We start from the raw sequence: 23,495 nt of genomic DNA, 5'->3' as shown, positions 1-23,495 counted from the left end.
CGATATTGCTTAGAAACCGCAAGTCCTGTCGAAATGGGACTAAAGAAAATATTGTAGCAGTGAAAATTCTCTACAAGATCGACCTTTATGGTATTTTCGTAGTTTTTACCATTTTTGAGATATAGAAGTTCAAATTGGGACAATGCACTGACTGTATCGCCACCTTATAAAATAATGTCATGAAGGGTGCGCCATAACTAACTTTTGATGAAAAACGCTTACACAGGGGAGTTTTTTTGTGAATTCTGAAACCGCAATGTTAATATATGAGAAAAATCCAAAAACAAGAAAAAATCGCTGTAGGGATTTTTAAATAAATCGCGTTCAAAATTCACATTTTTAGGTGTTTTTTAGGTTTTCATGGTTTTGCTTGGAAACCGCAAGTCCAATCAAAATGGAGCTAAAGAAAATGTTGTAGCTGTGAAAATTCTCTAGAGGATTGACGTTTATAATTTGTTCCCAGCCTGTATCATTTTTGAGATATAGAAGCTCAGTTTACAGTTTTAGGTTTTTTTGTTAGAGTTTCGCGATTTTGCTTAAATACGGTAAGTCTTATCGATATGGGACCTGAGAAAATCTTAAAGCTGTGAAAATTTTATATAAGGCTGGCTTAAGTAACTTATCCAAAGTTGTACCATTTTCTTAGATATATAAGTTTAAGTTGGGAATTTGCAGTCATGACATTGTTTTATAAGGGGGCGATACAGAATTGAATTGAATTTGAATTGTCCCAATTTGAACTTCTATATCTCAAAAACGGTAAAACCGACGAGAATACCACAAAGGTAAATATTGTAGAGAATTTCTATAGCTACAACATTCTCTCCAGTCCCATTTTGATAGGACTTGCGGTTTCTAAGCAAAATCGTGAAAACCTAATCAACCCCTAAAAATGTCAACTTAAATCGCGATTTATTTAAAAAGCGCTCCGGCGATTTTTTTTGTTTTTTGATTTTTCTCATCTATGAACATTGTAGTTTTAGAATCCGCAAAAACTTCCAAGGTGTAAGCACCTTCCATTTAAAATTGTTTCAAGAGCACCGTGAGTGGCATTAATGTTATTTACGTAGGTTTTACCATTTTTGAGAAATAGAAGTTAAAATTGGGACAATGCACTGACTGTATCGTCTCCTTATAACACAATGTAATGAAGGGTGCACCTTAACTAACTTTAAATGAAAACCGCTTACACCTAGGAAGTTTTTGCGGATTCTGAGACAGGAATGTTAAAAGATAAGAAAAATCCAAAAAAAATCGCTGGAGATATTTTGAAACAAATCGCGGTCAAAATTCACATTTTTAAGTTTATTTAAGGGTTTCAGGATTTTGCTTGGATGCAGCCAGTCGTTTCGCAATAGGACTAAAGAAAATGTTGTAGCAGTAAAAATCGTCTACAAAATTTTTCTTTAGTCCTATTTCGATAGAACTTGCCGTTTCCAAGAAAAATCCTGAAAACCTAAAATAAACCTAAAAATGTGAACTTTGACCGCGACTTATTTCAAAATCCCTCCAGCGATTTTTTCTTGATTTTGGATTTTTCTCATCTATGAACATTGCTGTCACAGAATCCGCAAAAACTTCCTAGGTGTAAGCGGTTTTCATTTAAAGTTAGTTAAGGTGCGCCCTTCATGACATTGTTTTATAAGGAGACGATACAGTCAGTGCATTGTCCCAATTTGAACATCAAAATCTCAAAAATGGTAAAACCTACGAAAATAACATTAAGGTCAATTTTGTAGAGAATTTCCACTGCTATAAGATTTGCTCAAATTCCGTTTCGATGGGGCTTGCGGTTTCCGAGCAAAATCGTGAAAACATAATAAAGCCCTAAAAATTTGAACTTTGACCGCGATATTTGAAAATCCCTCCGGCGATTTTTTTCGTTTCTTGATTTTTCTTATCTATGAACATTGTAGTTTCAGAATCCGCAAAATTTTCCCAGGTGTAAGCACCTTACATTTAAAATTAGTTAAGGCGCACCGTGATAAGGGAGCTATAGTTAACTCTGAACTGAATATAACAAAAATTGACTAACTCTACTCTTGGCTGAATTCTGCCAGAAGTAGCGAATTCAAACCGGATCGGAATTATTTTACGAATTTAGTGAAAAATAAACATCAAATGGGATGAAAAATGTATATGGGAGAAATATTCAAATCTGAACCGACTTAGATAAAACGTGGCAAACTTATTTGTTGTCCGAATTCCGCAGCATTTCCCAATTTGCATTAAAATTAGACAGAATTTACGTATTTGGTGCAACGAATACCTTCAATTCTAAACCGATTTTAGTATAATTTGGCAAACTGTTTCTAGTGCAAATTCCGCCATACATTCAAAATTTCTATAAAATTGGACATACATAGCGTAATTGGTGCACTAAATACCTAAAATCAGGCGAATATATATATATTGGATCTAAGACTGGTTTTAACTTAAAAGGAAAAAATCGATGTCGGATTTTTTATGCGGCATCCTCCTAAAATGTTTAGTTTTGTTAAAAATTAAGATTGCCAAAGTTTGAGCTCAATCGGAATATGTCAACACGTGCCACTGGGGCCTTAACGTTTCCATGGGCCCTTTATATAGCTAAAATTAAAATCTGACCCGATTTTCAAAATTTTTTGTAGGATTACTTGTTTAGCCACTACAGTGAACTGGTAAACTGTTTTCATCGATTGGACAATAAATGTGGTCTGGAAAATTCCGATTTTTTTGGTTCACCAAAAGAGAATGAACCTATCATTATATGCGTATAAAGGTTGAAAACCGCGACAAACGGAAATCTCCAAGGATGATATTAATTCAATTTTACAAACTTCTTACGGCTGACTTTTTTCTAACAAAAATAAAGTAAAACATAAGAATGCGTGGTTCCTGGGTTACTTTTTGTATGCGCCACTTTGAATCGACAAGCTCTCTGTAATGCAAAAATGTCAAAATCGTAATAAACTTTAGAATTTAATAGAAACGTATTTCTTTAAAGCTCCACTAAACCTTCCATATTTCACAAAAAATATGTGCTTTATTTACACTAAATTGTCAGAATTCCAATGTGGACCTGACATTCCTTTAAATAATGACATTTAGAAACAAAGATGACGAGGGATTTTTGAAAGCTCAATTTAAAAACAAAACTTCCATAAAGATTTGACCTGATGATTATTAAGATTCATTGTCGGCTATTTTCATTCCATATTTTATTGTAGAGTCCATAAATTTCATTGCATTGTAAGTTTTTATTAAAAGCAATTTTCACATACGTTTGGGTAAATATGTAAGACATTTAACCCAATGATCAATTTATAAAACGAAATCATAATAATAAACGTGTTGAAATATTTATTAATAATGCTTTTAGTGTTTTTATGTATGTATTGAAAAGTTGTTAACAGCTCTAATTTAAATTGAATTTTATTACAAAAAAAAGTTCATTAATTTTCCTCATAATTTATGTTATTTTATTTCGTAAGCACACTTTTTTATGATTTCAAACCGTTTAGGAAAACTTTCTAAATTGAAGTAGGCAAAGCAAAATGCTGTACCACATGGGTCGGGGTGGTCATTATTGTTATAATGGCTTGAAAACTGGTTGCTGATGAATAAAAAACAAAAAATATATTGACAGTAGCTGGAAAGAATTTTTCAATATAGTTATTGATTAATACATATGTATATTGTTGTAAGGGAATTCGAATTTTCATGTTTTAGAGTACTGCGGTGGTATTGGGTACCATCAAAAATCGGTCAAATTAAAATGCTAAATGCTTTAATTATAATTTTTGCTACGTTAACGATCGAAATGAAATAGTCGTTAAGTCCCACAGAAAGCCACAGTGTTATCAACTTTCATTTGAAGTTTTTGGGTGAATATAGAGTTTTGGCCCAATTTATTTATTATGTATTTTATAGTTTAAAATATATCAAGGTGCACGGTGTTCTTGAATAAAACTTAAATGGAAGGTGCTTACACCTGGTACGTTTTTGCGGATTGTGAAACCACAATGTCCAGAGATGAAAAAATAAAAAAAATAAATCGCGATTCAAGTTGGCATTTTTAAGGGTTTTTGGGTTTTCACGATTTTGCTTGGAAACCGCAAGTCCTATGGAAATGGGACTAAAGAAGATGTTGTAGCTATGAAAATTCTTTTTACCGTTATTGAGATATAGAAGTTCAAATTAGGACAATGGATTCACTGTATCGCCTCCTTATAAAACAATGTTGTGCACAATGCACCTTAACTAACTTTAAATGAAAACCTCTTACGCCAGGAAAGTTTTTGCGGACTTTGAAACAGCTATGTTTATAGATGAGAAAAATCCAAAAACAAGAAAAAATCGCTGTATGGATTTTTTATTAAATCGCGATCAATATTCACATTTATAGGTTTTTTAGGTTTTCACGATTTATTTAAAAATCGCTCCGGCGATTTTTTTAGTTTTTTTCTCATGCAGGTGAGGCCACTTTCCATTTAAATTTGAGTCAAGAGCACCGTGGGTGCGCATGAAACAACTTTAAATAGAAGGTGCTTACACCTGGAAGTTTCTGCGGATTCTAAAACTACAATGTTCATAGATGAGAAAAATCAAACAACATAAATACCGCCGGAGCGCTTTTTAAATAAATCGCGATCAATGTTTACATTTTTAGTTTTTTTTTTTTTAAGTTTTCACGATTTTTCTTGGAAACTGTAAGTCTTATCGAAATGGGATTAGGGAAAATAATGTAGCAGTGAAAATTCTCTAGAAGATTAACCTTTATGACATTTTCGTAGGTTTTACCATTTTTGAGATATAGAAGTTAAATTTGGGGCAATGCACTGACAGCATCGCCTCCTTATGAAACAATTTTATGTACGGTGCGCTTTAACTATCTTTAACTAATGAAAACCGCATACACCTGGGAAATTTTTCGGGAATTCAGAAACGGCAATGTTCATTGATTAGAGAAATCCAAGAACAAAAAAATCTCTAGAGTGATTTTTAAATAAATTGCGGTTAAAGTACACATTTTTAGTTTTCACGATTTTGCTTGGAAACGACAAGTCCTACAGAAATGGGACTAACGAAAATATTGTGGAGAATTTTCAATGCTACAACATTTTTAGGCCCATTTCGATTGGTCATGCGGTTTTTAAGCAAAATCGTGAAAACCCCAAAAAAATGCAAACTTTGACCTGATTTATTTAAAAAGCGCTCCTGTGCTTTTTTTTTTTTTTTTTTTTTTGTTTTTTCTCATCTATGAACATTTTAGTTTCAGAATTTGCAAAAACGTCCCAGGAGTATGCACCTTTAAAGTTGGTTCAGACACACAGTGATATCTTTATAATTACAACCACGAAGACTACCTCCAGTAAGCTAAATATTTGAATTTTTGTGAGGAGATGTACCTTAAGGATGTCCAAAGTTTAGGCCAATTGGACAAGCACTATCTAACGTTGAAAAAAAGCAAAACGACGCCTTTTTGTTTACACTTAACTTCAAGACTATTTTTACACGGTTCGCTTTAACTAATTTTAAGTGAAAGAAGCTTACACCTAGGAAGTTTTTGTGGATTTTGAAACTACAATATTCATAGATGAGAACAATCAAAAAACAACAAAAAAATTGCCAGAGGGATTTTCAAATAAATTGCCGTCAAAATTCATATTTTTAGGGTTTTTTTAGGTTTTCAGGATTTTGCTCAGAAACCGCAAGCTATATCGAAATAGGAATTGAGAAAATATTTTAGTAGTGAAAATTCTTTACAAGATTGACCTTAGTGGTATTTTGGTAGATTTCACCATTTTTGAGATATAGAAGTTCAAATTGGGACAATGCACTGACTGTATCGCCTCCTTATGAAATCATGTCATGCAGGGTGCACAATAACTAACTTTCAAGGACAACCTCTTACACCTGCGAATTCTGACAAGAAAAACAAGAAAAAATCACTGGAGGAATTTTTAAAAAACCTAAAAATGATAACTTGTACCGCGATTTATTTAAAAATCCCTCCACCGATTTTTTTGTTTTTGGATTTTTCTTAGCAGTAAACATTTTTTTATCTATGCACAGGCTGATCGTAGTGGACCCTAACAATGTATCGCCTAGGTTCCTGTATTACTAAGTTGGATGATACAATCAAGTTTTTTTATATATCAAACAATTAAAACTCCGTTGATTTGAGTCCAAAATCCTAATTGATAAGTCCCAATTTACATTGGGCGAGTTTACTTGCGGCAATTGTCATTTTGTAGGAGAGAGAGGTGAGGCATATGGTAACCCTTTGCCTCTCAGCGCCCTCTCTCACCTACAAACTGACAATTGCCGCAAGTAAACTCGCCTAATGTAAATTGGGACTAACATTTGAACTTTTGGAAGTAAATTATACAATATTGTATAAAAACAAGTAAAAAAGTATCAGTCGGCTTTCCCGACAGAGATATACCCTCAGCCTATGTCTGGGGTCTTTTCAGAATTTTGTGGCCCTTGGTCATTTAAACTTGACGACATTTAAACTTGGATTAAAGTTAAAAAGTGTTGCAGAGGAGGTATTTGAAGGAATGGACCGATATAGTTCATTATGGAAGTGGATCTTATTTAGGGAATCATATCTTTTCGATAGATATTGCGCCCATTAGCCATTTCAGTGGGTCTTCGTTTAAATTTTGGACCAGTATGCCAGGAAGCATGGACTTGTCCACGGAAAACATAATATCGTTCTGGACATGACCGCAACGAACAACTTCGGTATACATTCACAAAATATCTTCGAACATAGCCTTAACTGTACTTAGGTACAAACGTTGAATTTTATGGGAGAGATAGACCCCTTCTTAGGGTACCTCTCCCATAAAATTCAACGTTTGTACCTAAGTACAGTTAAGGCTATGTTCGAAGATATTTTGTGAATGTATACCGAAGTTGGTTCATTTTAGAAGTTAAACTAAATTTGAACAAGATATTAGGAGTTTCAAAATTTGGACCAAATTGGTTGATCGGTTCGGGAGTTATCGTGTTCTCCAGCCACAACATATGATGCCATAAGAATTTTTACACCTATCAGCCTGTTTCTAAATAAGTACGGACTCACCTCTGAAAAAAATTTTACTGTCATAATTGAGGAAGCAAATTCAAGTAGCTTCATAAAAAATCAAAGTGATTCGAGAGCAGGTCTTAGAGTGAACTTATCCGAAATTTTGTGTGGGAGGTACCTGAAGGAGGGGACAAATATAGTCCATATTCAAACCTGATCTATATCTGGTAAATATATTAGGATGTATTAAGTATGAATCAAATCGGTCAGTCCCTTCAAGAGTTATCGTGGCCAATTTTTTTCAGAACATTTTTGAATTTTTGTGGGGGAGGTGCCTGTAGGACCGGTATGGCTTATCTTCGAACTTAAACTAAGTTTAAACGAAATATTAGGAAGGCCAAATTTTGGACAGAATCGGCAAATCCGTTCGAGAGTTATCGTGATGGGTTGGAGCCCCTACACACCGTGCACAGGGGATTTTTGCACCTTTCAGGCTATTTCCTCCGGAAGTATGGACTTGCCCCTGATGAAAATTGTACCATCTTATAGAAGGCAGTGTATACAAGTTTCTACAGCAAAAATCAAAGCAACTCGAGAGCAGCTCCTAAACTGAACTTTTCCGAAATTTTGTGTGGGAGGTATCCGAAGGAATGGACCCATGTTGGAACTTTATTTAAGTCTGGTAGAAATTTCACGATGTGCAAACTATGGACCAATTCGGTAACTCCCTTCAAGAGTTATCATTGTTCACGCTGGATTTAACATACATCCGCAAAACCCATATCCAGATACCAGAAGCATCCACCAAAGAACCCATGGTATGACCAGAAGTGTCGTTCTGCTAGCGAAGAGAAGAATACAGCATGTAGGACTACGCTCCAATCAGTAGGAATGCGTAGCACACCATAGAGCTATCATAAGAAAAGGAGGAAAATCAAGAATCTGAAAAAAAATAATATATACCAGAGCCAGAATGAATCCCAAGGATTGAAACATTATACTTATGGCTTTGGCAATAAGGTAACATATCGTCGGTGTCATGCTTAAGTGTTCCATACGCCATTTGCCTGATTCGAGAAAAGCTCAAGTTGATGTTTAAGGCCCTACAGGATAAAAATGGTGCAATAATCTAATAATTTATAGTCTAGAAGTTATGGCCAATTTTTATAATTGTAAACGGTTGCTGAATTGTTCCATGGAATCTTTTTTTCATGTTTTTGACAATTTGTGTCACATGGAACACGTTTTGTCATATTTCAACCAAAACACTTTTTATCAATCGCGTTCCACCTCCCTTATATGAAGTGCTACTGTGGAGTTTAAAAATCAGGACTTTAAATTAAATATTTATTTTTCTCATATAAATACAATAAGGACCATTATTATAGGTTTCCTTAACATTTATTTAATGGATTGCCTCCACTTATCACTATTTTTTGTGGTAAAAATTACGATCGGGCAAAACGGATTGATATTTTACATTTCTAAGGTAACATAAAACATTTAAACGCGCTTTTCTTATAATACCATTTTTATAGTCGGACATTTTTAAGTATATTTTTGTGAACTTACATCAAAATGTTACTTTTAAACTAGGGAGTTTTTGTTTAAACGATTGATACATTTTCGTTTTCATATAACAATGCAATATTCAAAAATATTTGGATTTAGAAATTATTATTCATCAGTTTTTAAACCAAGTCCTTTAAAACAATTTGTTCCATGCGCCACATTATTCATAACTTGGCAAAAATGGTAAATTTTTTGTTCCAAACGCCATCATTTTTGGTACGGAACAATTCGGTTTTTCTCTTTTTGTTCATACGGCAAACGACGTGGATATGGAACTAAAAAGTTCAAAGTTGTTTTGTTCCATACGCCAGGCTTTATGGATATGGAACAAAACGACAAGATTTTTTGGGTCACAAAGCGGATATGGAACATACTGGCATCTGAATATCTCATAAACAATAAGAGGTAGAGAAAACCCGAAAAATCTGAAAGAGCATGGTTCAAAACCTTGTAAGGTACCTTTATCTCAAAATGTCAAAAATGGCGTATGAAACACTTAAGCATGACACCGACGATATACAGATAGTGTATTCATATTATGGAAAGAGCATTTTTCAAAACTGTTGTTATCCAACGCTAACGAAGACGACGAAGATGCCACATATCCAATCCCAGAATATGGTATTTGGTGTAAACCGCCCTTTCAAGATAAGGCAAAGACCTCTCAAGAATAATAAGGTCACTGGAGCGAAGGCTTAACAGCCACGTTGTTCAAGTTATTTAGCACTATCTGAGAGGAGGAACGCGTACACGAAATAAAGCACCGCAACCGCAATGTATTAAGAAAGGTAAATGTACCTGTGTACTCGTTGATAAAAATGTCAAAACTATCCTAGAAAAGCCCACGAAGGGGTCAAAGAAGTTGTCGGATATAGACCTAGTTGAAACTTGATGTACGCTTTTTTACGAGAATTGCGCCAAGTACTGATACCTTCATAAAAGTAATGGGCTTCAAATGCCACCACAATTATGATTAGATTCTCTCTAAACATTAATATCTCAACCCTCTCCTCTATTACAAACTTGCTGTCGAAATTAAAATATTTTAATATGTAAAGCCTAAATTAATGATTATTCATTAGTTTTTTGTTTAAAATTTGTATAAGTTAAAAACAGCATTTTATTGCTACCAATCAACGTTACTATTTTTATTTTCTATTTTTTTCAACTCACCTTAATGAACGTCGCAAATAGGCAGCCGATAACTCCAAGCATTTACGTTGCCAACTCTGAAGATCGTTGATTACATTGACAATGAAAATGATTTTGCCATCACGATCAAAACTTCCCGGCAAATAGGCTGTGCGGCTTTGTAAGGCATTTAAAACATCTTCTTCCATGTTTATGAGTCGACAACAGCAGCAGCGGTGGAAGCAGACTTTGTAGCATCAAAAGTCAACTTCGCTGTATGCCGTTCTTGAGTTATTTGTTATAAAGGTCTTTGTTGCTGTTTTTTTTTTTTTTTTTTTCTTTGGGTTTTGATGAAAATTGTTTGTTGTTGATCTTTTTATGGAATCACTAGCAATTACACACCATAACCAGTGCCACTGGTTTCACCGCATCTCTTGTTGGACCAAATTTCTTGTCAGCTGGTTTACTATACGAAGTAGGTACGTACTTACTACTGGTTAGACCACAAGTGTGCACCTCCTCATCTTCGACTATGACATTTATCTGCGTTAATAAACAAAACAAAAAAAAACAACAGGCGAACGTTAAGAAGAATTTAATTGCAATAAATCAGGAAGTTTCCCGCTATATGGTTAGTGGTGGTAGTAGTTATACGAGACGCTGTTTTTCGCGGTTATGAATAACTCTATTTGTAACATTGTTGTTGTTGTATTAGTTTTTAATGGAAAATCATGCTATTTATTATTGTTATTACTATTTGCTTCGTAGTGTTGCAGCTTTAAAGCACTTAAGATAAAATTTTGATCAAACATGTTTGTCGGGTTCGTTTTTTTCTTTATTTCACGCACATTTTTGAGGCCAAATATTTTGTACCCGCAAATATTTTCTTTTCTGCAGCGCTCCTAGCATAATTGTCAATATATTTTTTAAATGACTTATTTATGTACATATGTACATACATATGTATAAACATATGTTTGTGTATTTGACATTCGACAAAATAATTTCTTTTTGTGACAACGAATATATGAAAATTGGTCATTTTTGCATACTTTTGAGTACGTATGAACTCAGATCTGAAATGTCAAGCCACAGAAAAATTTGTAGAAGTCTTCCTAAAATTTACGAAATCAAGAAAATTGTCCAGATGCCTTAAATTAAGCGGCGCTTTAAAAAGGGAATTATACAAAAAGGTAGGTGTAGTTCTTCCCAGTTACATCTAAGAGAAGAATTGCAACCAGCGTTGCCGACAGTTTTTAATCGGAAATCGTCAAAAAAATCGTCAATAAAATTTGGAAAATCGTCATTTAATGCGAATTTTTGCTGATAGCTATGACAATAAGACTGACTATATAGGATATACAACCCACAGCAGTAAATCTAACATATTCTCACTAAAATACCATCATAAAAATTTCAAAAAAAATTTTATATTGTGAAGCGAAATAGCCACCTGTTTATATCCTCAGCCTTTAAGCTAGAAAGGTTATATACACTTTGATACGACCAAAAATGTGCCTCATCGAAATAACGGTTTTAGACTTCAAGTATGTTTGGTCGAAATTCGTTTCAGACAGTTTAGAGTCGATTTAGCCATGTCCGTCTGTCTGTCTGACCGTCTGTCTGGCTGGCTGGTGCGCACGATAACTCTCGAACGGATTAACCAATTCGAAACAAATTTTGGGTACCGGTCCACTCCGTCCGGTACCTCCCCCACAAAAGTTCAACATTTTCCTGCAAAATGGTGTAAACTATAACTCTCTAAGGGAGCAATTGAACTTCGTTCATCGTATTATTCCTTATAGATATAATATGAACTATATCGGTCCACTCCTTGGGATACCTCCCACACAAAATTCGTATAAAGTGAAATTTAAGAGCTCCTCTCGGATCGTTCTGAAATTTTTTTAGTTGGTTGTTCTTTGCGGCTCCCTTTACGACAGTACATTTTTTACTTGCGCAAATCCATACTTCCTGAGATATTGGCCTAAACGCTACAAGAAACCCTGACAGCACCAACCAAAATGGCAAATCCGCAAGATAATTCTCGCAGGGAGTTTCTGATTGGATCAGACTTTGCACATCGTATTATTTCATCCAGTCATGTATCAAGTTGGAATATGGACTATATCGGTCCACTCCTTTGTGTACCTCCCTAGGAAATAGTTAAGTTTAAGAGCTCCTCTCGCATGGTTTTGATTTCTTTTTCAGTAGGTTGTTCTACTGGCCTCATTTATAACGGTAAAATTTTTATCTGGAGTAAGTCAATACGTCCTGAGATAATAACCCAAAAGCTCCAGAACCTGCCGGCCCATACTATAATGGCTATTGTGCAAGACAACTCTAAAACTAATTTAATATTTCGAGTCCTTTATGGAGAAGTTTGGTTACTAAAAATGTTTGGTATCAGTGATGTCAGTGATTTGGTATACTTGATTCAAAATCGATATATTTAATATACTGCATAATTATAGTCAGCACAGTTGACTGATACTTTCTTACTTGTATCCAGATATGTATGTACCTAAATATAGCCAATCTGCCTGGAAATTGTTACGAACATAAAAAAGCTCATAAAATCGAGTTTGCATCATTGTTTACCTTAAATCCTTTCCTAAAATTTTTGGTTAGAATACAGTTACACTGTTTTATTTCATGCACTTTTGGCTTACGTGAAAATCGTCATTTCAGGACATAAAATCGTCAAATCGTCATTTTCCTATTTTGGGCCAAAAAATCGTCAAAATGACGATTAATAGTCAAATTCGGCAACGCTGATTGCAACACATTTTTGTTGGAAATTTATGTTGATATTTTTACCAAGAGATTTGTTTTTTTTGCTTACGGAAAATTAAAGTACGAAATTATGGCTTAGGGGTATATCCACATTGGCACTGTCAAGAAGGTGTATTATCACATAATGGTTCTAAACTTTTCATAAATATAGACCATCTCTGTTTCAGACATGGTTAACTTTATTCTCAATAACTCTAGAAGTTCGTGAATAATTTGGTTCGAACTTCACATATCACACCAATTTGGTCCACTCGTTTTTGTACCACTTCCTCTAAAATCAAATATATTTTCTTCAATGCTATGGGTAAGCGGTAAGACTTGTCTTTTTGGTGAAGTCCATACTCCCTGTGATATTGACCCTGGTTAACAATTTAACATGGCTTGTGTCCCAAGTTACTCTTGAATGGAGTAATGCTACCTCTCCCGTAAAAGTGCATTGTTACGTCTAAGATAAATGTACTTTTGTAATGCTATGAACACCCTCCTTGCACACTGAATCTCCGTGTTCAATTCCCAGACCAGGCAACATCAAATTTTCAACGATGGAAAACTATGTGGTGTTCTAACAGAAGACTAAGAGGTCCTATCACAGAAGACCAACTGGTCTCCTCAATGAAGACTAAGTTGTCTTCTCATAGAAGAATAAGTGGTCTTCCCATAAAGGACCAAGTGGTATTCCAATATCCACCAAGTGGCATTCTCATAAAAGACCAATTGTTCTTTTCATAGAAATAGGGAGGAACAGTTCTATGGGTGCTACATGAAGGCGTGGACGACCACCGCAAATTTCAGGATGGAATGTTTTATACTTCCAACTAGGAGTAAATACCAAATCTCAGCCATTTCGGTGGGATATTGAGGCCACAGCCTTCAAAATACCGAAAAACGGGAGGTATCGTTCTATGGGGGCTATATGTAGGCATGGACCTATACCGACAAATTTCGGGTGGAAAGTTGTATACCCCCGACGAAGACTTAATACCAAATGTCAGGGATATTGACGCCACTACCTTCACAATACCGTAAATCGGGAGCTACTGTTCTATGGGGGCTATATGAAATCGTCGACATATACCGACAAATTTCAGGTGGAAAGTTGTATAACCCCAACGAAGACTAAATACTAAATTTCGGTGGGATATTGAGGCCACAACCTTTAAAATACCGAAAATCGGGAGGTACTATACCGACAAATTCCGGGTGGTAAGTTTTATACCCCAAAAGAAGACTAAAAAAATTCAGCCATTTCGGGGGGAATATTGAGGCCACAACCTTCAAAATACCAAAAATCCGGCGATACCAAGACCAAGGTTATGTTTAGAACTGTTGAGGTTACCACACCACACATTTTTTATACCCTCAGCATTTATGCTAACGAGGGTATATACACTTTCATACGGGCAAAATGTGCCTCATCGAAATAATGGTTTAAACCCCAAGTATGTTTGGACGAAATGTGTTTCAGACAATTTGGAGTCGATTGAGCAATGTCCGTCCGTCTGTCTGTCTGTCTGGCTGGAGCGCACGATAACTCTCGAATGGATAAACCGATTAGGTTCAAATTTTGGCTTTCGTAATATTTTACCCAAACTTAGTTAAGTTCGAAGATGGGCTATATCGGTCCACTCCTTCCGGTACCTCCCCCACAAAAGTTCGAAAATGTTCGGAAAATTTGTGCGCGCCATAACTCTTAAAGGGAGTTACCGATTTGGTCCATACTTTGCCCATCGTGAAATGTGTACCAGACTTAAATATGGTTTCAATATGGACTCAATCGGTCCACTCCTTCGGGTATCTCCCACACAAAATTTCGGAAAAGTTCAGTTAAGGGTCATCTCTCGAATCGCTTTGATTTTTGTTTTAGCAACTCGTATTCACTGCCCTCCATACGACGGTACAATTTTCATCAGGGGCAAGTCCATACGTCCTGAGAAAATAGGCTGAAAGTTGCAAAAAAACCCCTATGAAACCGTGTTAGGTGGTTGGAGCGCAAGATAACTCTCGAACGGATCAGCCGATTCGGTCCAAAATTTGGCCTTAGTAATATTTTGTCCAACATAGTTTAAGTTTGAAGATAAGCCATATCGGTCCACTCCGGTACCTCCCCCACAAAGGTTCAAAAATATTCGGAAAAATTGTTCGTTCGGTAACTCTTGAAGGGAGTGGCCGAATTGGTCTATACTTTACACTTCCTTATATATCTACCAGATATAGATCAGGTTCAAATATGGACTATATTTGTCCACTCAATCCGGTACCTCCCACACAAAATTTCGGATAAGTTCACTTTAAGACCTGCTATCGAATCACTTTGATTTTTGTTGAAGCAACTTGCATTCGCTGACTCAATTAAGATGGTAAAATTATTTTTAGGGGCAAGTCCATACTTCTTGAGCAAACAGCCCGAAGAATGTAAAAAACCCCTATGGCACCATATGTTGTGGCTGGAGATCCACATCCATAACGGTCAATGTCGATCCATTCCTTTTAGTATCTCCTCCGCAAAACTTTTGAACTTAATCCTAAGCCACATTTTTGTTGGCAAGTTCAAATGTCCAAAAAGTGCCACAAAATTCTGAAACGACCCTTAATACATTCGACCCGTCCGTAGATGAAAGTTCCAATTCACATAGGTTGAGGGTAAATCTCTGTCGGCAAAGCCGACTGATACTTTTTTACTTGTTATGTAGCCCTTTCCTGGTATTGAAAATGCGAACTTCTGATATGTAGTTAAACACGCGACTTCCTGTGCCACGCTTGCGAAAATTATAGCTATTATAGTTATCTGATGATGATATAGAATTCAGTAACTCATTTTTTGAGTTACCGACAAAGATAGCGACCAAAATATAGTAGTGTTAGGTCCTACCGATATCAAGAGTAAATAATTTTGCGTTTAATTTTTACCGATTTTTGTAGGTAACTCGAAAATTGAGGTACAGAATTCCGATTTTGAGCGATTTTGTAGTCAAACATACACGCTCTATGCCACGGTACTAATTACTCAGTAACTCATTTTTCGAGTTACCGACAAAAATCGGTTAAAATTTTCGGTAAGATAGCGACAAAAATGTAGTAGTGTTAAGTCCTACCGATATCAAGAGTGAATAATTTTGGGTTTTAATTTTACCGATTTTTGTCGGTCACTCGAAAAATGAGGTATAGAATTCCGATTGTGAGCGATTTTGTTGTCGAGCACATTACTTAGAAATAAGTAAAAACGAGACTCTACTTTGTAACATTTTAAAGAATAACCCATTATTTTAAAGACCGCTGGTAATGCAGAAGGTAGATTGTTTACATTACTTTGTAATGGTTTATTCGGCTTACGTGGCTCCCAATTTATGGTGAGATGTTCCATTTTAAGAACTGTTGAGGTAAATTTATGTTCAATTTCTTCACACTTCTCAACATTGTTATTTTGTCCGCTGCTGGTATTGAACTTCTGATTTGCTTTCAGAAACATAGTATGTTTGGACGAAATCCGTTTCAGACAATTTGGAGTCGATTTAGCAATGTCCTTCCGTCTGTCTGTCTGGCTGGCTGGTGCGCACGATAACTCTCGTAAGGATCAAGCTATTAGAACCAAAATTTGAACTTCGTAAAATTTTGCCAAAACTTAGTTTAAGTTCGAAGATGGTCATATCGGTCCACTCCCTTGGGTACCTTCCCCACCAAATATTCGGAAAATTTTGTACTTTGCACTTCGTGAAATTTCTACCAGACTTATATGAGGTTCCAATACGGACTCAATCGGTCTACTCCTTCAGGTACTTCCCAGACAATATATCGGAAAAGTTCAATTTAGGACCTACTCTCGAATCGCTTTGATTTTTGTTGTTACAACTTACATTCACTGCCCCCCATACAACGGTACAAGTTTAATGAGAGCAAGACCATACTGCCTGAGAAAATAGCCTGAAAGATGCAAAAAAACCTGTGACAACGTGTATAGTGATCCAAAATTTGGGCTTGGTAATATTTTGTCCAAACTTAGTTTAAGGTTGATGATAAGTCATATCGGTCCACTCCTTAAGGTAACTCCCCCACAAAAGTTCAAAAATGTTCAGAAAATTGGGCGCACGATAGATCTTGAAGGGAGTGACCGAATATGGACTATATTTGTCCACTCCTTTGCGTACCTCCAACACAAATTTTCGGATAAGTTCCCTTTAAGATCTTCGCTCAAATCACTTTGATTTTTATTGAAGCAACTTGCATTCCATGCCTCAATTACGCCGGTAAAAGGTTTTTCAGGGGCAAGTCCATACTTCTTGAGAAAACAGCCCGAAAGTTGTAAAAACCCGTATGTCAGCAAATGTAGTGGTTGGAAACATGGACGTAGCCAGGATTTCATTTCGGACCAAAATTTTGAAAGTTCATGTTAGCGAAAATTTTTTTTTTAGCAATGATGTAAACCTTATTTTAGACTTATATTACTGATGAAATAATTTTCATTACTATTTTTAATTAAAATGACTTAAGGCTTCTTGGTAAATTTCCTCTTGTTTTCAGAACTTTTTTTGACAAAATATCAGAGTTAATATATGTTCAAAATAATGGATATATTAATAATCGCATATATTTTTGGGTGTACCATTTATCAAATTACTCCAAACCACAGTGAATGTTAAGTAATTCCGTTATATCACTTCGGTAAGACCAAAGAAAGAGTATACAATCGGAAACCCTTAGAAATATCTTAACAAAAAAACTCCAAAAACGTGTCTTCTTTTTTTGGTCTTTTATCACGCTGCGATGTGAGAATGTGGTCAATTTTTCAATTTCAGAAATTCAGGTGTCCAATCGTTGTTATTGTCATAAAGTAGCCAATTGTAGTTATTTGCCTAAAGATATTTTGGCGCCCAATCGTAGATTTTATCACAAAAAAATTCTGATTCTAAGCAATAGTGAGTCTATCCATCATGAAATGCTAGCGGGTATTTAAATGACAAATTCTGTCGTCCAATCGTCGAACTTCACTTATAAAAATTCTGGTTTCCTATAGTGGATCTTCTCATAAATTGATCAGGAACAAGGAAAACTCTGGCAACCAGTCTTGAATTCGTTTAAAATTAAATTCTGGCGTCCAATCCAATGTATTCATAGGCATACATTACGAGTATTTTAGCAAAAATCCATGAACACAATTTTTCCCAATCTACATTTTTTATACTCTCAGCCTTTAGTCATAATGTGCCTCATCAAACTAATTTTTTTAGGGCCAAAGTCGTCTGGATGGCTGCCTGGAGAGCACGATAATTCTCGAACTGATCAACCGATTTGTCCAAATTTAGTTTACTTCTAAAGTGACCACACATCGGTCCCCTCCGTAGGGTACCTCCTCCACAAGAGTTTAACATTTGTGTCTAGGTGCAGTTTAGGGTCTGTTGGAATCCTTTGGAAATGTATACCGATGATGTTCGTTGTTGTCCTGTTTACAGCGATATTATGTTTTCCGTGGACAAGTCCATGTTTACTGGCATACTGGTCCAAAATTTATACGATGACCCACCGAAATGACTAGTTGGCGCGATACCTATCGAAAAGATATGACTCTAAAAATAAGATCCACTTCCATAATGGGCTGAGGGTATATCTCTGCCCGCAAAGCCGACTGATAATTTCTTGCTTTCTTACTGTCTGACTAAACAGACACACACAATCTGTGCCACCATTACTCATTACTTAGTAATGAGCAAATAATTAGTGATTTTGCTTTGAAAATGTTAATGTCTTTTAACCCATTATGTTTAAGCCTGCTAGTAAATCAAAAGGAAGCTTGTTTACATTATTTTGTAATAGATTATCCGGCTCATATGTTTCTTAATTTTTTTCTGGAAATATACCACAAAAAAGGCACATCAGGGTATATTTATATATTTTTGTTATTATTATTGATTTTTTCAAATGTGTATTCATTCCAAAGATTATTTTGAACAACCCTAATATTGAATTCTTTCATCTACATACAACCATATATAATATACCTTAAAAATACCCTTTTGATTGCGTGTGCCTTTTTTGCTGCATTTGTCAATTACAGTTACAAAAAAAGTGCATTGCAATCAGGTGAATAAATGCATATGTATTTGTTATGTACTGGCAAGGTTTGCATGGCACAGCATGGCAGCAAGCTTGCTTGGCATACTTCTTGGACAGACTCATAGACATCCGTAGCAACTTTTTTTGTGTAAAATTTATCAGAGAGACCCACTTTAAATGCGTTTATGCCACTGGCCATTAAAACTGCTTCTAAAACTAGTTAACGTTTTCTGCAACAAGCTGTTTTTTTTCGAAATCATAAGCCTCTGTCGTTCCATTATGGGCAACGAAAAACAAACTAACCAGTCAACTAAATAGGCACCTAGCCAACTGAGAAAAAAGTACGAAAAGAATTTCCAGCATTGAAATATTTTTATTTGCAACCTAAAATTCTGAACAAACACGATCGACTTGGTATTGGTCATTCGTTATTAATTAATGCCAGTAATTTGTTATTGTCAACAAGGTAAGAACCAGTTGAATTTGTAATTGTGGCTAACTTGATAAATAAATACAATACTGGAAGTTACGATGGTTGTGTTTTTCTTTATTGGCATGGTTATGGTAAAAGAACTCAAGTTAAGTCCTTCGCTTATGAAAAAAACATTAAGTCTTATTTTCAAACCTTATTCTAGGAATTCCGTATTATCGTATAGATAAAACATACTTAAAGCCTATCACTCACACGATGCAGTTCTTTTGTTTTCCCCTAGTTTCAGACTCCAATTATATTAAAAATATGGAAATAAAATTGCATTTGATCAAAAATAACCGTTATTTTAATTTTTTTCAAAAAGTATTTATTTATTTATCAATAATTATATATATTGTATATATACTTCTAAAAACTCGCTTTTCGGTACAGCCAACAGCTCATGTGTCAATTTTTTATTTTATTATCACCTCACTCTTAGCAAAACGTTTCCATTTATCGGTGTCTCCAGTTTTGGGAAAGAGGGAGCCAAGACCGGCAAATACGGTGGTTGAGGCATGATGGCGGTTTTGTTTTTGGGAAAAAACTCACGCACAAGTATCGATGTTCGATGTGTGAGCTTGAGCGTTATCATGGTGCAAAATCTATGATTGTTTTTTTCCACAATTCTGTGCCTTTCTGATGAATTGCTTCGTGCACAGGGCGCATTACTTTAAGGTAGTGTTCCTTATTGACCGTGCGACCATGTGGCAAGAATACATGATGCACCACGCCATTGCAGTCAAAAAAACAGTGAGCAAAACCTTCACATTTGACCGAACTTGACGTGCTTTTTTGGTCTTGGCTCTTCTAGACGTCTCCATTGGGATGATTGGGCTGTTGTTTCAATGATTCGTCACTATTTATGACCATTTTGAGATAATCTGGATAGTCGTTGACAATATTCAACACCTACTGAGATATGACCATGCGACGTTGTTTTTGTAAAATATTAGCAATTTTGAAATAATCTTCGCTCCCGCTGGGCCTGGTCTCGTGAGAAGGTACCTTGTGCAGTTCTCAAGGCGGTATTACAGTATGTTTGAATATTTTTCCACAGTAACATTTTAATACCACACTGGTTCCGCATAGCTTCCCACTGACCAGTGCTGATGTACCAGTAAAATTTCATTAGAAGGCATCCTGTTGCGGTCCTCAAGTGGACATTATGGTAGGTATGAATATTCTTCCACTGTAACATTTCAATACCTCACTGGCGCCACATAGCTTACCACAGACCAGCCTATTGCTTTATAGCAGATCAACAAGGTTTCTTTGTCAGCACCCCATATGCTTCCGGCCAGCGAAGTGAAAGCCCTGATCCTGCTTAATCTAATCTTGTCTTAAATAGTTGAGGCTTGGGGGACGACTTAAACATGCTAACGAACGTTACACTCAATATCTTGGGGAAGTTAGTGGCCGGAATTAGGACACCATCGACCAATGTTTTCAGGGGGAGCCTCATTTCGGTTGTCCAGGTGGTGAACAGTAGATTTAGCATCAGACATTTTCAAATTCTTCAGATAGAAGAAGTACAATAACGTAGAGGTTAAACCAGGGACGCGCTTCTTTGCAAAGACAGTATAGTGAGGGCGCCCACTGAGTTGTTTTTGTATTTGCTTCTCTCTTTCTCTCACGTACAGAGTACGTGTACATAAACAAACGATAAACATCATGTGGTTGTTGTTTTTTTCACCCATGCATACACACATGTTTTAGTATTGATGGAAATATTATGGGCGACGCTAGGTTAAACAGTCACCCGCCTTGAAGAACTTCCTGTTTAACTCTACGAGTCGTCGACTTATTTGACAAACGACTGGCATCCACACATATAGGATTCGAGAGCGATTTAACCGTTGTCCACAATTTTCGAATATACGACTAGCAGGTATGGTGTCCCGGAAAATTCTCTCAGCTATCCGATGACCTGAGAGAATGGGTAGTTTTCTGCAGCGGTGATTGGTTAATTCCCTCAACATATGCCAATCGACCTTTCCATGCTTCGGAAATGTTCGGCGGTCAGAGGTTTTGAAATCGGGTGTTCTGTTCACGGAGACGAGGACATGTTGGTGGTCTGAGCCAAGCGAAATGACGGGTCACCAAGACACATTTTTTTTTTTATCTGACCGGGTGCCACAACAATGATGTGTGGCGAGCTGTGACAATGTTCTCTTATCCTCGTAGGAGTGTCTTCGTTCACCGTGCATAATGTGGAGATATCAATTTGTCCCTAAAGCCAAGCCCATGCGAGATAGGCCTGTTCCTCCTCCTTCTCTGTTTTTTTACGATACTTTCGCAAAAAGTTGTAGCCATCGCAACGTTGCAAGCTAGCGGTGACGGTAAACTTTGTTTTCTGGATCGCGCGACCATGTTTCTTTCTTCGACTCAAAAAGCAATTGGAATTAAAGTTCAGGAATGATGGATCCAATTCCGTGGCGACGAACAACAAAGTGAGAGGTGTCTCATATTCCGACGACGAAGTTGGGTCATGCAGGGAGATGATCTGGTGCATCGGACAACAACATAACTCCTAATGCTGTAGTCCTGGAAACGGCAGCCTTTAAACTGCATCCATCCCCTACATTAATTACATCTCACCGATGTTGACATGTGGTGGAGGCAAGTTTGGCAAACGGAACAGATCAATGGCCCTCGTTTCTTCTCTATGCCGGCAATGACCAAAAGAGCTCGCATTCCGGGATATGTTGCCGGTCTCAAAAAACATACACGAACACAAACCCATAATTCCACTGTAACATTAAATCGGAAGGTATCAATGGCCCTCGTTTCTTCTCTATGCCGGCAAGGACCAAAAGAGCTCGCATTCCGGGATATATTGTCGGTCTCAAAAAACATACACGAACACAAACCTATAATTCCACTGTAACATTAAATCGGAAGGTATCGTTATATGGGGGCTATATCAAAACATGGACCTATATTGACAAATTTCAGTGGAGAGGTGTTGTGGCCGCTAGCAACCTCAAGTGACAAATTACGGTAAGTTTGGTTAAAAATTTTAACTTAAATCCTCTAAATAACGAAAATCGGGAGGTACCATTATACCAAAACATGAACCTATTTTGAAAATATTTTGTGGAGATATTTTGTGACCACTGGGAACCTCAAATATTTAATTATATGTAGTTCGTCACAAAATATAGCTAAAACCCTCAAAATACCAAAAATTGGGAGATACGGTTGCATGAGGGCTATACCAAAACATGGTCCTACAACTTTTGGTGGATATATTTTGTGACCTCTGGGAACCTCAAACGTCAAATGAAAGATAGTTCGGTCAAAAATATTTCTAAAACCCTCAAAATACCGAAAATCGGGAGTTACCGTTATATGGGGGCTCTGAAAATTTATGGTGGAGATATTTTGTGACCTCGGGGAACTTCAAGCGTCAAATTACAGGTAGTTCGGCAAAAAAATTTTGACAAAATCCTCAAAATACCGAAAATCAGGAGCTGCCGTTATATGATGGCGATATCGAGACATGGACCTACCTTAACGATTTTTAGTGTAAATGTTTTTTGACCACTGGGAACCTCAAATGTTAAATCACAGGTAGTTCGGCCAAGAATGTAGCTAAAACCCTCAAAACTCCGAAAATCTGGAGGTATGGTTATATGGAGGCTATACCAAAACGTGGCCCGATATAACACATCTCCGAACTTGACCTGCTTATGGAAAAAATAGACTCGGGTGCAATAATATAGCGTTCTAGCTCAATTATTGCGGTCGCTAGAGTGATTTGATGGCTATACCGACTCAGAATTTTATCCTGATCAAGAATATATACAGTTTTTATGGTCGCAAATGATTATTTCAATGCGTTACAAACGGAAAAACAAACTTAATATACCCTCCATACTATGGCGGAGGATATAAAAAATGGAAGTGCAAAAAAATCAAGGGATACATGAATCATAACAAAGGTGCAGGGATATCCTCCTTTGATGCAGGAAGATTCTCCTATAGACTCAAGCAAGGTAATCTAGTAACACATACATATAACTTCTGTATAATGTGTAACCAAAAAACCGTTTACATTCACATGCTTTGTGATTAATTAATAATCATCATTAGTGTAGAATAAAGTAGGTGTAACCAAATGAAAGCATTACCTGAGCAAGAATACCTAAACTAAATAAGTTTCAGTTTAAAACCCATTCACCAATTCTTCTATGCCATGCCAACTTAAAAGTGGTTAGTGATAGAAACGATAATATAAAACAAGTGAGCCAAGGCTATAGTCGGGTCGGGGCCGACTATGTGATACCCTACACCACTACCCCTGTTCATAAGCTTTTGACTAATAAAATTCAAAATATTAAAATTGGGATAGCAATTTTTTTGAAACGCATTTAAGTGCATCGGCAGTACAACCCAAATAAAAATTGGAAAAGTGGAATGTATGCCAACCATCAATAGGCTTCTCCCAAAATTTCG

General features: G+C 36.3%; 1 protein-coding gene across 3 annotated transcripts in view; it reads right to left on the bottom strand.

Moving 5' to 3' along the window:
- The window catches only part of LOC141401686 (SEC14 domain and spectrin repeat-containing protein 1-B), a 134,659-nt gene that overhangs the window by 99,018 nt on the left and 12,146 nt on the right, over positions 1-23,495 (bottom strand). For all 3 annotated transcript variants that reach the window (XM_073982048.1, XM_073982049.1, XM_073982047.1), the window contains exon 2: positions 9,764-10,264. In XM_073982048.1, the coding sequence (XP_073838149.1) occupies positions 9,764-9,930 (167 nt within the window). In that variant the 5' untranslated portion in view covers positions 9,931-10,264. The remainder of the gene's footprint in view (positions 1-9,763; positions 10,265-23,495) is intronic.

This window comes from Musca autumnalis, unplaced genomic scaffold, assembly GCF_047663935.1.
Source record: "Musca autumnalis isolate F117 unplaced genomic scaffold, ASM4766393v1 scaffold_4, whole genome shotgun sequence".
Classification (NCBI taxonomy): domain Eukaryota; kingdom Metazoa; phylum Arthropoda; class Insecta; order Diptera; family Muscidae; genus Musca; species Musca autumnalis.
Note: the sequence above shows the minus strand (reverse complement) of the source record. Positions and strands in the feature narration are given on the sequence as shown.